The following is a 12,188-nucleotide window of genomic DNA, read 5'->3' as shown; positions in this document are numbered from 1 at the left end:
TTCACTATATTTTGTATTTGAGGAATCTCAGAAGAAACAGAAACAGTAGGAGGTTTAGATTCGTAAAGTTCATCATTAGTTTAGAATGGAAATGTTTGGGACTTTGCAGCATCTGGTAGACCTATATATTGAATAGGATGAGCCTTTACAGAAGCAGATCTTCCACATTAAATATAAATTAAGGCACTTTTTGGATGTTCAGTATTATTAATGGAAGTTTCATTAGATATAAGACTATTAGTAAATGTTTTATCTTTATATGTTACCTGGAGATTCCTTTCTCGAGATGTAAATATTGCAAATCGATTTATTTTTCTACCTGCAGCTTGTATAAGTTGATTTCTATTTTTTTGCATTGCTAAAACTTTTAAAAAAAATTTAGGGGTTTTGCTTCTTTTTGAATTTTATCCTGAAGAGGAACCAACTTTTCCTTTTCTTTCAGGAGTTTCTAAACCAGATTTGTTCCTTTGAGGATCTGTAGTTGGGTTATCTTATTTCTTGATTCTACTTAAATTAGTATCCATCATTATTATTTTGTCTGCGTCAGGTATTCGTATGTTTCCTACATAAATAACAGGTTTACCAGGGTAAGGTACATTATAAGAATAGAGAAAACAAGCAAAGGATGCATCATTTATCTCATTAACTACTAGCATGTTACAACCATTTGTAATATTGATTTCTTTAGTTCTAGATTATTTTCAAATAAGTTCTTTCTTTGGGTCAAAGTATTTGTTTGGCCCCGTAGTTCAACTTTATTTAATATCATATTAATCTAGACAGAATTAGTCTTGATTATAATGATTTATGGGCATCATCCTTCGTGTATCTGTATATATCAAAATATCCTCAATAACTGAATCAACATATTTTATTTTTTCGCAGAAATATCGAACTTTATATTTTAACACAAAAAGATATATAGCTCCTTCCGTTGAAATAATAGGACATCCTCCATAATATTGAGAATCTCTGTTAAAATGAGTAACTAAAAATATCTAGAGTATTTCTCATGCATTATGACCATAATTTTTCTTATATAATATTTTGTTCCTAGTGAGATATTCACCCAAGTTTAATGATTCTCTAACTAATTCCTCTTCATCCACAGGATTCTTTAATCGTTCAAGGTGATTTTGAACATGTGTTATTAGTGTAAAAACCTGACTAAGTTTACTCGTTGTTCGTTTAGGATTCGAAGTATAATTTCCTACAGTAAAAGAATTATGCGACGCCATCTAACCATTAATTTACATTGTAGCTGCTTTTTTTTAATAAAAATATATAAATTACTTGGAGAAATAACATATACATATATGTTTACATATTAGAAAACAACGATTTTACTATGTTGTATTAGGAGATTATATAATTACATTTAATTAGGTATGTACAACATCTCAATGAAAAATACTATTTTAGAGCTCTTAATATATTTATACTGTTATTTAAAGAGTAACATATATTAACAGAAATTATGAAATTATAATTACATAAGTACTTATGTGATGAAATGTAAAGTACCGAAATATGTTATCGTTCTTTTTATGAAGTTTATAAATATTTATACTTAAAACAAATATGATATTTTTGCAAATATTTTTTCCAATATTATTATGGAATGAACTTACAGTAATATATACATATATGTATATATACATTTTTTCTAAAATTATTATTTCCTTTGTAAACCGAAGGTAATTATAACAACGTGAAATTACATATAATCAGCATTAATAAATAATGTGAAACTTATTTTGTAAAATTATTATTTATATTTATGTATTGTATTTTTTTTTTTTTTTATGAACATTCGTATATAAAAATTTTATAAGAATATTTATGTACGTTATATTTTTTCTTTTTTTGCTTTTCATAAACAGTATCATTTATAAATATCATCATTATAATAATGATAGTGCATTATTATTAATTGTCTTACTTTTGCAATTTATTCTTCATACAATAATTTTTAAGTAATATATTCGTTTTTTTAATATTTAATACAATACACTCAAAGGGAGGAATTATTAATATATAAATTATTCTAAATGTTTGAAATAACTATGGTGCCAATTAATATTTTAAATGCCCATATAATGCATAGACTATTAAATAAATGAATTATCTAAAAATTAATTATTTAGTGTGCATATTATTCTATTGAATAATTATAAAAATTATATTTTTTGTTACATACGTACGTATTTCCATTTTTAAATATAAATAATTGTATGTGAACTAAATATTTATTAAAAAAGTGCATATTTAATTATATTGTTTATTATAGAAGAATATTTAGGAACTTATTCAAAAAAATGAAAAATTATTGTATTATATTAGGAACAAAATAATTTTAATATATGATTATAAAAATGAAAGTTATATATGTTATGAATATTTAATAAAAAAAAAAAAAAATATATAATTCCATATAACTGGAATAATATACAATACTTTTAATAATACAAATAAATGTGCAACTTCATAATTATTTTATTTTAATATCCTTTGAGAATATTCATATCGAAAGTTTAAAAAGTTGTCATTATACTTTTTCAACTTTTTCTGTTTTAAGTTTTTTTCGCTAAGTGACCTTCACACTATTGAAAAATATTATTGTACAATTCAAAACAAGGCATATAATGCAATATTTTATAATTATTTTAAGGCATATGCTGGATGGAAAATTTTTAAAAGAATTTATATATGTATCTTATAACATAGGCTATTTCTTTATAGTGAAAGCACATAATTCATAACTTTAATGATTAATTCGAAATATGCTTAAGGGACAAATACTGGCGTGGGGGATAAAAAAAAAAAAAAAATTGCTAACTGTTGATAAATTTTGCAAAGAATTATTTCCCAAAAATATTTAATTTATTATATTGTATTATATATATATATATATATATATATATATATGTATTTAATTAAACTGATTATAATGAAAATTTAGTAGTTCGATATTTTTAGAGTTTCTGCATTTTATTTTGCATAATTTTTTTATCCTTGTATTTTTTTTTTTATTCGTATCGGAAACTTTTTATGTAAGTTTTTTTAAGAATTTATTGCATAAAAATATTGTACACATAAAGGGATATAAAAAAACATTTTTTGGAAATTTCGGTTATTATATAATTAAATTATTTCACTTGAAAGTGTTAGTTACATGTAAATTAAAAATAATATCTAATTAATATCATAATTGGTAATATAATGCAAAACATATTATACTATTCTGGAAAATAAGAAAATATATTGAAAAAAATACATAGAAATTGTTTTCAAATATTTATATTAAAAATATTTATCTTTTTTTTTCTTTTTTATAAATATGCAAAATTATTTTTTTTTGTTCATCTATAAACTTTGTCGCATTTTATTAAAATATACAGAGTTCCTCCAGAATATCTTATTTTATGCACATTGTTCATTAACAGTATCACTAAACTAATAGAAATTCTTAAGGATTAATGAATTATTGTTCCTAGAAATATGAATATATAAATTATTTATTTAAAAAATAATATTTAGTATTAAAATAGTTAAGTTGAATATATTAATTTGTAACGTGAAATATACTAATAGAATTGCAGTATATATAAAAAGAAATAAAGAACTTGGCAATATGATCAAGCGTAATTATATTGAATATTATACTGTAATTTCTTTCGTTTTTTATTTAATATGTTTTAATGTACAATGTAGTAAGGGTGGTAATTCTTATAGTTCACGTACATTTATTATTATAGATCATGTTATTAAACCATAGAGTTCATTATTATTAATATATTTTAACAGTATGAGTTAAAGAATAATATTTATGAAAAATATTACGAATAATTTTATTTAATTATACATATATTTTTATATTATTATATTTTTTATACGTTATTTTACTTTCCTTTACATTCTTTTACATTTATATACTTGTATACATAAATATAGAATGACACCTTACCAAAGGGGGAAGCTTGATTTACGGGAAATTTTATATATAATGGAAAAAATTATATTTATTCATTTTTATTTAATGTAAAATAGGTGACATTATTTTTAAGTTTTAGTTAGTATAATATAATTCCATTTCTCTGTATATTATTATGCTATATATAATTTATTTGATATAATATTCTTTTGATCTAGGACAGATCTTTAAAAATATGAGTTCCATAATTAATTGTAATTCTAACGAATTATATATGACAATATAAGCAATATTATCTACATTTTAATTGTATTTTTATTGATTACATATCTTCCTTATTGTAATCTTTTAATCAACTTAATAATTGGACATTTATTCCAAATGTAATCAGCGATTATGGTGAGAAAATTCATTGTAAAAATCATGTTTTTTGTTTCATTTCCAAGTATGTATAATATTATATGGATAAATTTTTTTATAAAAAGCATTATATATCTTAACTATGTTAATTTTGAGGAATAATATGGATAATGGTTATATAATTAAAATTGACTTTTTTATATATCTCCTCTGTCTCTTCTTCATAACTGGTAAATTTAAATAAAATATTTATATTTTAACTTTATGTATTTTTCTTTAGTAGATTAGTTCAAACAATTCTTTTTACATTAGCGCTTTGTAACTATTCCTTTGTCATATTCACATATATACTATTAGATTTTCAATAATAATATAAAAAAGCATATTCTGGAATTTTCATTCTTTCGTATTTTTTTTAAATACATTATAATTAATTTATTCTCAACTTTATTTTATACATTCAAAAGCATACCTTATAGAACATTCATAAAAGATTGATTAAGTGAAACTTTATTAAGTTATATAGCATTTATTGTAACCAATGTATGTTCAATCATTTTTAGGATTAATTATCTATATTTGTTCATAAAAATATTTCACTGTAATTTCATTTATTCTTATTAAGAACAAAAGAAAAGTTCAAATTATCTACATTAATATTTTAAAAATTTACGTATTTTCCCATACCATATTTATATAACAATAATTTGATATTATAATATATTGTATGGAATGTAGAAGTAGATTTCCATTTTTAAGTAAAAATATATATAGTGTTTAGACAAAAGAAAAAACATGAAACATGTTGCATTAAATGTTAATGGAATTATTGGAAATAGTTAGACAAATTCAAATCCATTAAGATCATATGGTCTTTCATCTGTTGACAGTAAACAGTGAAATGAGGATTTTGCTGGACAGAAATATCATTTAGATTCAGTAGTTTCATATATTTCATTGAGCTATTTTAAGAACGCTACAATTTTGAACTTATATTATTCTTAGGAATACAATTTTCATTTATAAAATTTTACGATTAAGCGCAAAAATTATTGCCATTTTATATGGTTCAACTATATTTATGAATATAATATAATCAGACATTTATTTAACCATTGATGAGATTTTTGTATGTGTTAAGTGATTTATGATAACTCTTAAGAGATCGTAAAAAATATAATTTATAAGCAAAACTCAAAAAATTAATTTTTAAAACATTTTTTATTTGTACAAAGACAAAATTCAGGTTTATTTAATTAAGATATATTGAAGATATGTAAACATTACATTACATTCGATAAAAATTGAACATTTAAATGATTATTTTACTTTTTGTAGATATTTCCCAATAGAGCTAGTATAAATATGAAAATAATTTTTTCAAAAATTGAAATTTAATATAATTTTATGCTCAACGTCTTTTATCTATATGTATCAAATATTAATGATATAATTTATTAATTATAAAGTAGACGTAATATGAAAAGCATGTACACTTTATTAAGAACATATATATATATATATATTTATGCACACGAGAACAATATGCTTATGTTGTATACACTTAATAATGAGAAAATTAAATATGTTATAAGGAAATTAAAATATTTGTATATGATTTCTTAATATAGGAAGGACATAAATAATTTAGAAAAATATAGTTTTATTTTTTTAAATTAGTGGCTCAAAACGTGTTTTAAAGCAATTAATTTTCATATATTTGTAGAAGCTCCTTTACAAGTAAGTGCTTAGGAACATTTCACTATTTCCTCTTCTTTATTTTTCAAAATTTATTTTATAATATACCTATATATGTACTACTACAAATTTTTATTAGAAGTTGATATTTATTTTATATAGAAAGTATGAAAGTAAAATATATGACTAGATATTGCAAAAACCTAGAATAAACTGAGTAAGAGCCTTCATAAATGTTGTTATAGTAATAATACATATGAGTTAAAACAGGAAAGATATGTTAATGTTAATGATAATGTTAATTTTTATAAATTTCTTTTCTTTTTTTTCAGTTATATAGTAGGAAGAGTAATGCATCTTAGAAGGAACAAGCATATAAAGTTTTGCATTTGTGATTAATACAATAACATTTTGAGCATATAATATTTTTATAATTATCAAATTAAGGGTTATAAAATATAATGGAAATTTATGGTCATAGCATATTTTTTAGGTTAAAGATATTTTTAATAAGATATTTTTTTTTTTATATATTTTTGTTTATTGCTTAAGTTGAAGCTTTAAAATATGTTACTTATATTATGTATTTGTAAAAGAATAAATAAAAACTAAAATATTTGTTCTACATTTATTAAAGGAAAAAATACTAAATCATATATTTAATTAAATTATATTTTTGTTACTTTTTATCTGTTATATACATATTTATTAATTCTGTATATTGTCCTTATTTTAGAATTTACGTCTTTTGAATCATTTTTAAGTTAATATAATTGAATGAAGCATGTATTATTCTAAATTTGAATTTAATCTGTTTATCTCTCTCTCTCTCTCTATATATATATGTATATTTTTATTATACTAATATTTCTCCAAATTATATATATTTAATTTAAAAGAAAAAAAAGAATAAAAGAAATTAGATTGAAATATTTAACAATTTTTAATCTAGAAATAATGGTATTAATTAAACAAATAAAAATTATAATTTTAAAATATTGTAAGGCAAAAATAAAAAAATACTGTTTTTTACTCTTTAAATGTATATTTCGTTATATAATTAGGTAGTGTGTTGTGTATTCGATATTTTAAATAAATAGTATACCATAAATGCTTATATATCTTTATCTAGTACATGAAACATGTGTTATAGTGAATATAATAAAAAATATAATAATGTGCAAAATATTATTTTTTTCTTTAGTTTTTTTTATTATTTTTATAATGCTATTTTTTAACAATACTACCTAGCTCTTTTAAAATATATTGTTTATGAAATTAAAATTATTGATGAGATGACACACTTAAATCTATTAGTTATTATTCTAGTGTATAGGGCAATGTATTATGTATATATTCTATAGGATCTATATTATTTATATACTACATATATCCTAATATTAAGACATAATACATATATATTCTCTTTTTTTCTTAGGATAGGGAATAATAAAAAAAAACTTATTTGTTTATTAAATTAAAAAATACATCTTCAGTATTTATAAATAAATTCAAAATTTTTTAATTTAATGAAATCAAGTTTTTTATTAATACAGTTAAAATAGAAAACATTGTAAAACATATTTAAAGTTATATTTATTTGTTTACATTGTAATATAAGTTCCATTTATATATATTTTATTATTATTTATGAGAAAATAAAATAATAAAAAAAAAAAATATATAATATCCTTTATTATTAAAAATACGCTGTAATATGGTTAAGTTTTTCTTTAATGAATATATTTTAGTATACTTATGAATTATGTAATGGAAAGAAATATTAAGTTACAATTTTTTATTAAAATCGCTGTGTTTATTCTATTATCTTGGACATGCTATTTAAAAGATGACGCTGTATGATTATAATATATAAGGATATTTGAATTATTTAAATTATTCATATTATTAGTATTGTATTCTTATTAATGCCGCAGTTTACTATTCAATTTTATATCCTGTTAAATAACAAATATTAACTTTTTTTTTTTTTTCCCTTAGAGAACATTTAACAAATATTTGGATGAAGATTTCTATCTTGGTAGTAACTTAAATATAAGAAATTATCGATTACTAACAAGTTATAAATATAATATGGATTCAACTATTGTACTGTTAAAAGATTTACTAAATGATGAAGAGTATGAAAAGAAGTATATATTTAATAATGAAGAGTGTTGTTCAAGTAAAAACAAACAGTCACATAGAAGTCTATTAATGAAGGAGGAATTCGATGCAGAAGATATGGATTATAATTATGATATATCTGATGAAAATTATTCGTATTTTTAAAAAAAAAGGACCAAGAATAGAGTATGTTAATTTTTTGGGAAAAATAAGGAAAAATAATAATATAGGTTTAAGAAAAGGGAAATTACAAAAATGTGTAATAAAAGCTACTATGATTTTTATTGTTATATTGGTAGTAATACGAATATTAACATTAAAAGTAGTAGGAGGGTGGTCAGAAAATGATAGTGCTAGAAATTCCATAAGGGGTGTTGGATATGTGAGGAGTGTAGGATATATAGGAGCAGAATTTTTCTTTAATATAATATTATATTCTATACCTACCCTTATATTATTTTTTGTGCTTGTACCAAGAATACATAAGATTTTCAGAAATAAGGGAAAATATAAAAAATTTTGGTTAGGAATATATGAAATGATTTGTAAGAATAACTTTTTTTCTACAGAGAAATTTTTAATAAGAAGTAATATCTAAAATATCTTTACATATATATACTTAATAAATATACCCAATATTTATTATGTCTTGTGAATGTACTTACATAAACTTGGCCTATTTTTGTTACATAAATTTAAAAAAACATGTAAGTTTTTCGTGAATTCGAATATTTTAGTATATTTTGATTGTATTTTTTAAAGTATATTAGCGTCTTCATTAAATATTATGCTTTATAATATATTTTATTTTGTATCTAAATAGATATTCATGAAAAATGTATTAATTGTGTTAAAGTGAATATGTAATATTCCAGTTCCTATAATTTTATTAAAATATGATAATTTATATATAATCTGAAAATTGTTTGCTTTTTTTTTTTTTTTTTTTTATTGTTTTAGCTTAATATTCTTATTTGTTCATGCGATTTAAAAAAAGGTATTACAAGTTTAAAATTAGGAATAAATGGGAGTTGTTTTGTATTTGATGAAAAGAGATGTATATATTTTGTTTTATTCATATGCAAATATATATATATATATATATATATATATATATATATATTTTATCTTCTAAAAAAAAAAATTAATATTTGTTCCATGAAATATGTCTTGTTAGAAATATGTTGTAAAAATATTCATAGTAGAAAACTTTTTAATGTACTTTTAGTTTTTTTTGAATAATACAAATATGAAGTATTTAATGTATAATAAACAAATATCCTCATTCTATATCTATTATTTATAATTTCTTAAGGAGTTATTAATTTTATTTGTTTGGAATTAACTGATAATTTGAAAACATTTATTAATTCTTATTGTTCTTAATTATGGTGTTAATTCAATTTTTCAAAAATGAACTAAATAAATATCATACTGAAGATTTTTAAATAAATCAGCTAAATATTTTTTTTAATTTTTTGCTTTATTAAAATACTGAATTAGTGAATTAAAAGTAGTTATAAAATGACGGATAATATATATAAATTCATTTTATTTTTTTTTTTTTTCACTGCAATAAAATATTAAATATGTGTATATATATGTAAAAAGATAAATTATTACAAATAGTGATGCAAATCGTTATAAATTTTCTACATTTATATAATAATGTGCAGATATGTTTCATATGCACTTCCTATTTTTTATGTTTATAAATATACAATGTAAGGACTTAATATTATATAAGGATGCATAAAAATATGTATAATTTATTAGGATAATTATTAATTTCTTCAAATTAAAAAGGATAATTTATTAAATAAAATAAAATTAAGAGAAAATAATTAGTTACTTATATATAATTTATGAATATATAATGTCGTCTTTATTTGTTATGTAAATTTTAACAAAGTATATTTAAAAGTTATTCTATTTTTTTACAATATTCAAATTGATGTAATATTTAAGGTCCCCCATGCAGCGGTTTTTCGGGTAATTTTCATTTCTTAAACTTGAATTTATATAGATTCAGGTGAAAATTATAAAGAAATATTATTATATTTTTTCGTTATTGCATTTACTAGTACTTTATAAAATATTGTTTAGTCAAAGAAAAAATTCATGAATATTTATTTTCCGTTGTAAAGGCATACTTAGGATCTAGAAAAAATGAAATTAGCATCCATGGAAAATTCTGAATAGTGAGAGTGAAAATATTTCTAATAAGAATTATGACAAAAAGTATACATAGATACATTTATATATATTTTAATATTAGGAATTATTATGTATCATTAACATATTATCATATGTGCGAATATTATATATATATATATATATATATATGGAATAAGTCAAATGAGATTATCTTTTTTTTTTGCTTTTATATATTTCTATATGTAATGTGTAAAAATGATTATATGTAAAGTAAACAGTTCTAATTTAAGTTATTCCTGTGAATTGGAAATAGCGTGACAATCGATGTATATATATATATATATATTAATTTAAAATATGGAAAACAATAGTGTAAAAAATTTATTAAGAGCATTCTGTGTTAAGTTTATTTTATTACAAATTTTATTATGTTAGCTATTAAAATAAAATACTTATTTGTATTCAAGTTTTTTCTCAGATAATAATTTATACAAAATACTTTTTAAAAAATATTAGATAGGTTCACATTTCTTCGCATGCATTATACCTATATTTGATAAAAAGATAATCATATATTATATTATATACTAGTTATTTAAGAAGTTTACATAAGTTAAATATTAGAGCGCGCGATTTATTAATGAAAAGCTAATTCAAAGAATATTTAAAATTATTATACGTTGTTATTAACTCATAATGTCCACTAAATATCGCAATATAATAATATATAACTGAATGACATTATATAAAGTTGTTCATACATAGCCAATTTTATTTACTAAGTGGAAATTAATAAATTGATATTCTGACATTGGATAATTTAAGCATTATATTTTGTTTTAATAATAAATTAAGGCATATTATATTATTTTTCAATATTGTTATTATTCATTCATTAGTATAAAATGCTTTTAATATTTAAAAAATATGTTATATCAAAACTAAGAAATAAATGCGTGCATAAAACATTTAGTGCACTCTTTTTAATTTAATAAGAAATATTGAACTTATCCACAACGATTATACATTTATTTAATGGGATATATTAAACACAACTAATACTGTATTTTATATTTAAAAAAAAATATAGATTTTAGGAACAAACAATAAATAAACAAGTTCAAAGAAGTTTAAAATTTACTAATTAAGATATAAAAAAAAAAAAAATAAAATAATAAATAAATAAACAGATAATAAAATGACTGAATGAACGAATAAACAAATATATAAATGAACAAATAATGTAGGTATAATTACTAAAGTATTATATAGTTATTTAATTCATATTTTATGAAAGTTTTATTTTGTGAAAACTTTTTTTACACTAAATAATAGGTGTATATATATATATATATAAGAAATATTATTTTATCCTTTAAAATAATAAGTAATACATAAACAAAATATAATTTTTTATATATCGAAAAAATAATATAATATAAAAAATGATAAAATAAGGATTACATTTGCATTATTGTTTCTATGTTATGATTATTAGTTGCTTTTCTTAAATGTAGGAATTAATTTCGTGTGATAAAACATGAAAAGTTTTGTATAAATTGAATTTTCACTATTTAATATTTTATCAATTGCATAATCATAATCAAATACCAATAATACATATGTCTTATTATTCCTTTCCCTGGTTATATTTATCTTTTGTGTCATTTTTTAAATAACTGCAATTCATTCTTCATGTTTCATGATTTCCCCTATTTTATATTATTCATTAATTTGAATACATTTTTTTTTTTTTGTTCCCCTAATGTATTAAAAATTTTAAGATATATGTTTCATAGAAATAATATGATTTCGTTGTAATACCGTTATAATACATTTTGACCGTGCCCTTACCATTTTATAGGTTGTACTTTTGTATTAATTAATTGTATTAGTCTACTTTATTCATAGT

The 12,188-nt window shown here is 20.0% G+C and overlaps 2 protein-coding genes across 2 annotated transcripts; one reads left to right on the top strand and one right to left on the bottom strand.

Moving 5' to 3' along the window:
• Positions 1 to 785: 785 nt before the first annotated feature.
• Positions 786 to 1,238, bottom strand: MKS88_000627 (uncharacterized protein; the record flags this gene model as incomplete). The annotated part of the gene is made up of 2 exons (XM_067217469.1): positions 786 to 988; positions 1,070 to 1,238. The coding sequence occupies 2 exons, from the start codon at positions 1,236 to 1,238 to the stop codon at positions 786 to 788; spliced, it is 372 nt and encodes a 123-aa protein (XP_067075413.1).
• Positions 1,239 to 7,762: 6,524 nt separating this feature from the next.
• Positions 7,763 to 8,284, top strand: MKS88_000626 (uncharacterized protein; the record flags this gene model as incomplete). Its single annotated transcript, XM_067217458.1, has 2 exons — positions 7,763 to 7,849; positions 7,994 to 8,284. 2 exons carry the CDS (start codon positions 7,763 to 7,765, stop codon positions 8,282 to 8,284), a joined length of 378 nt encoding a protein of 125 aa, XP_067075412.1.
• Positions 8,285 to 12,188: the final 3,904 nt, after the last annotated feature.

Source organism: Plasmodium brasilianum, chromosome 2 (genome assembly GCF_023973825.1).
Source record: "Plasmodium brasilianum strain Bolivian I chromosome 2, whole genome shotgun sequence".
NCBI lineage: Eukaryota > Apicomplexa > Aconoidasida > Haemosporida > Plasmodiidae > Plasmodium > Plasmodium brasilianum.
Note: the sequence above shows the minus strand (reverse complement) of the source record. Positions and strands in the feature narration are given on the sequence as shown.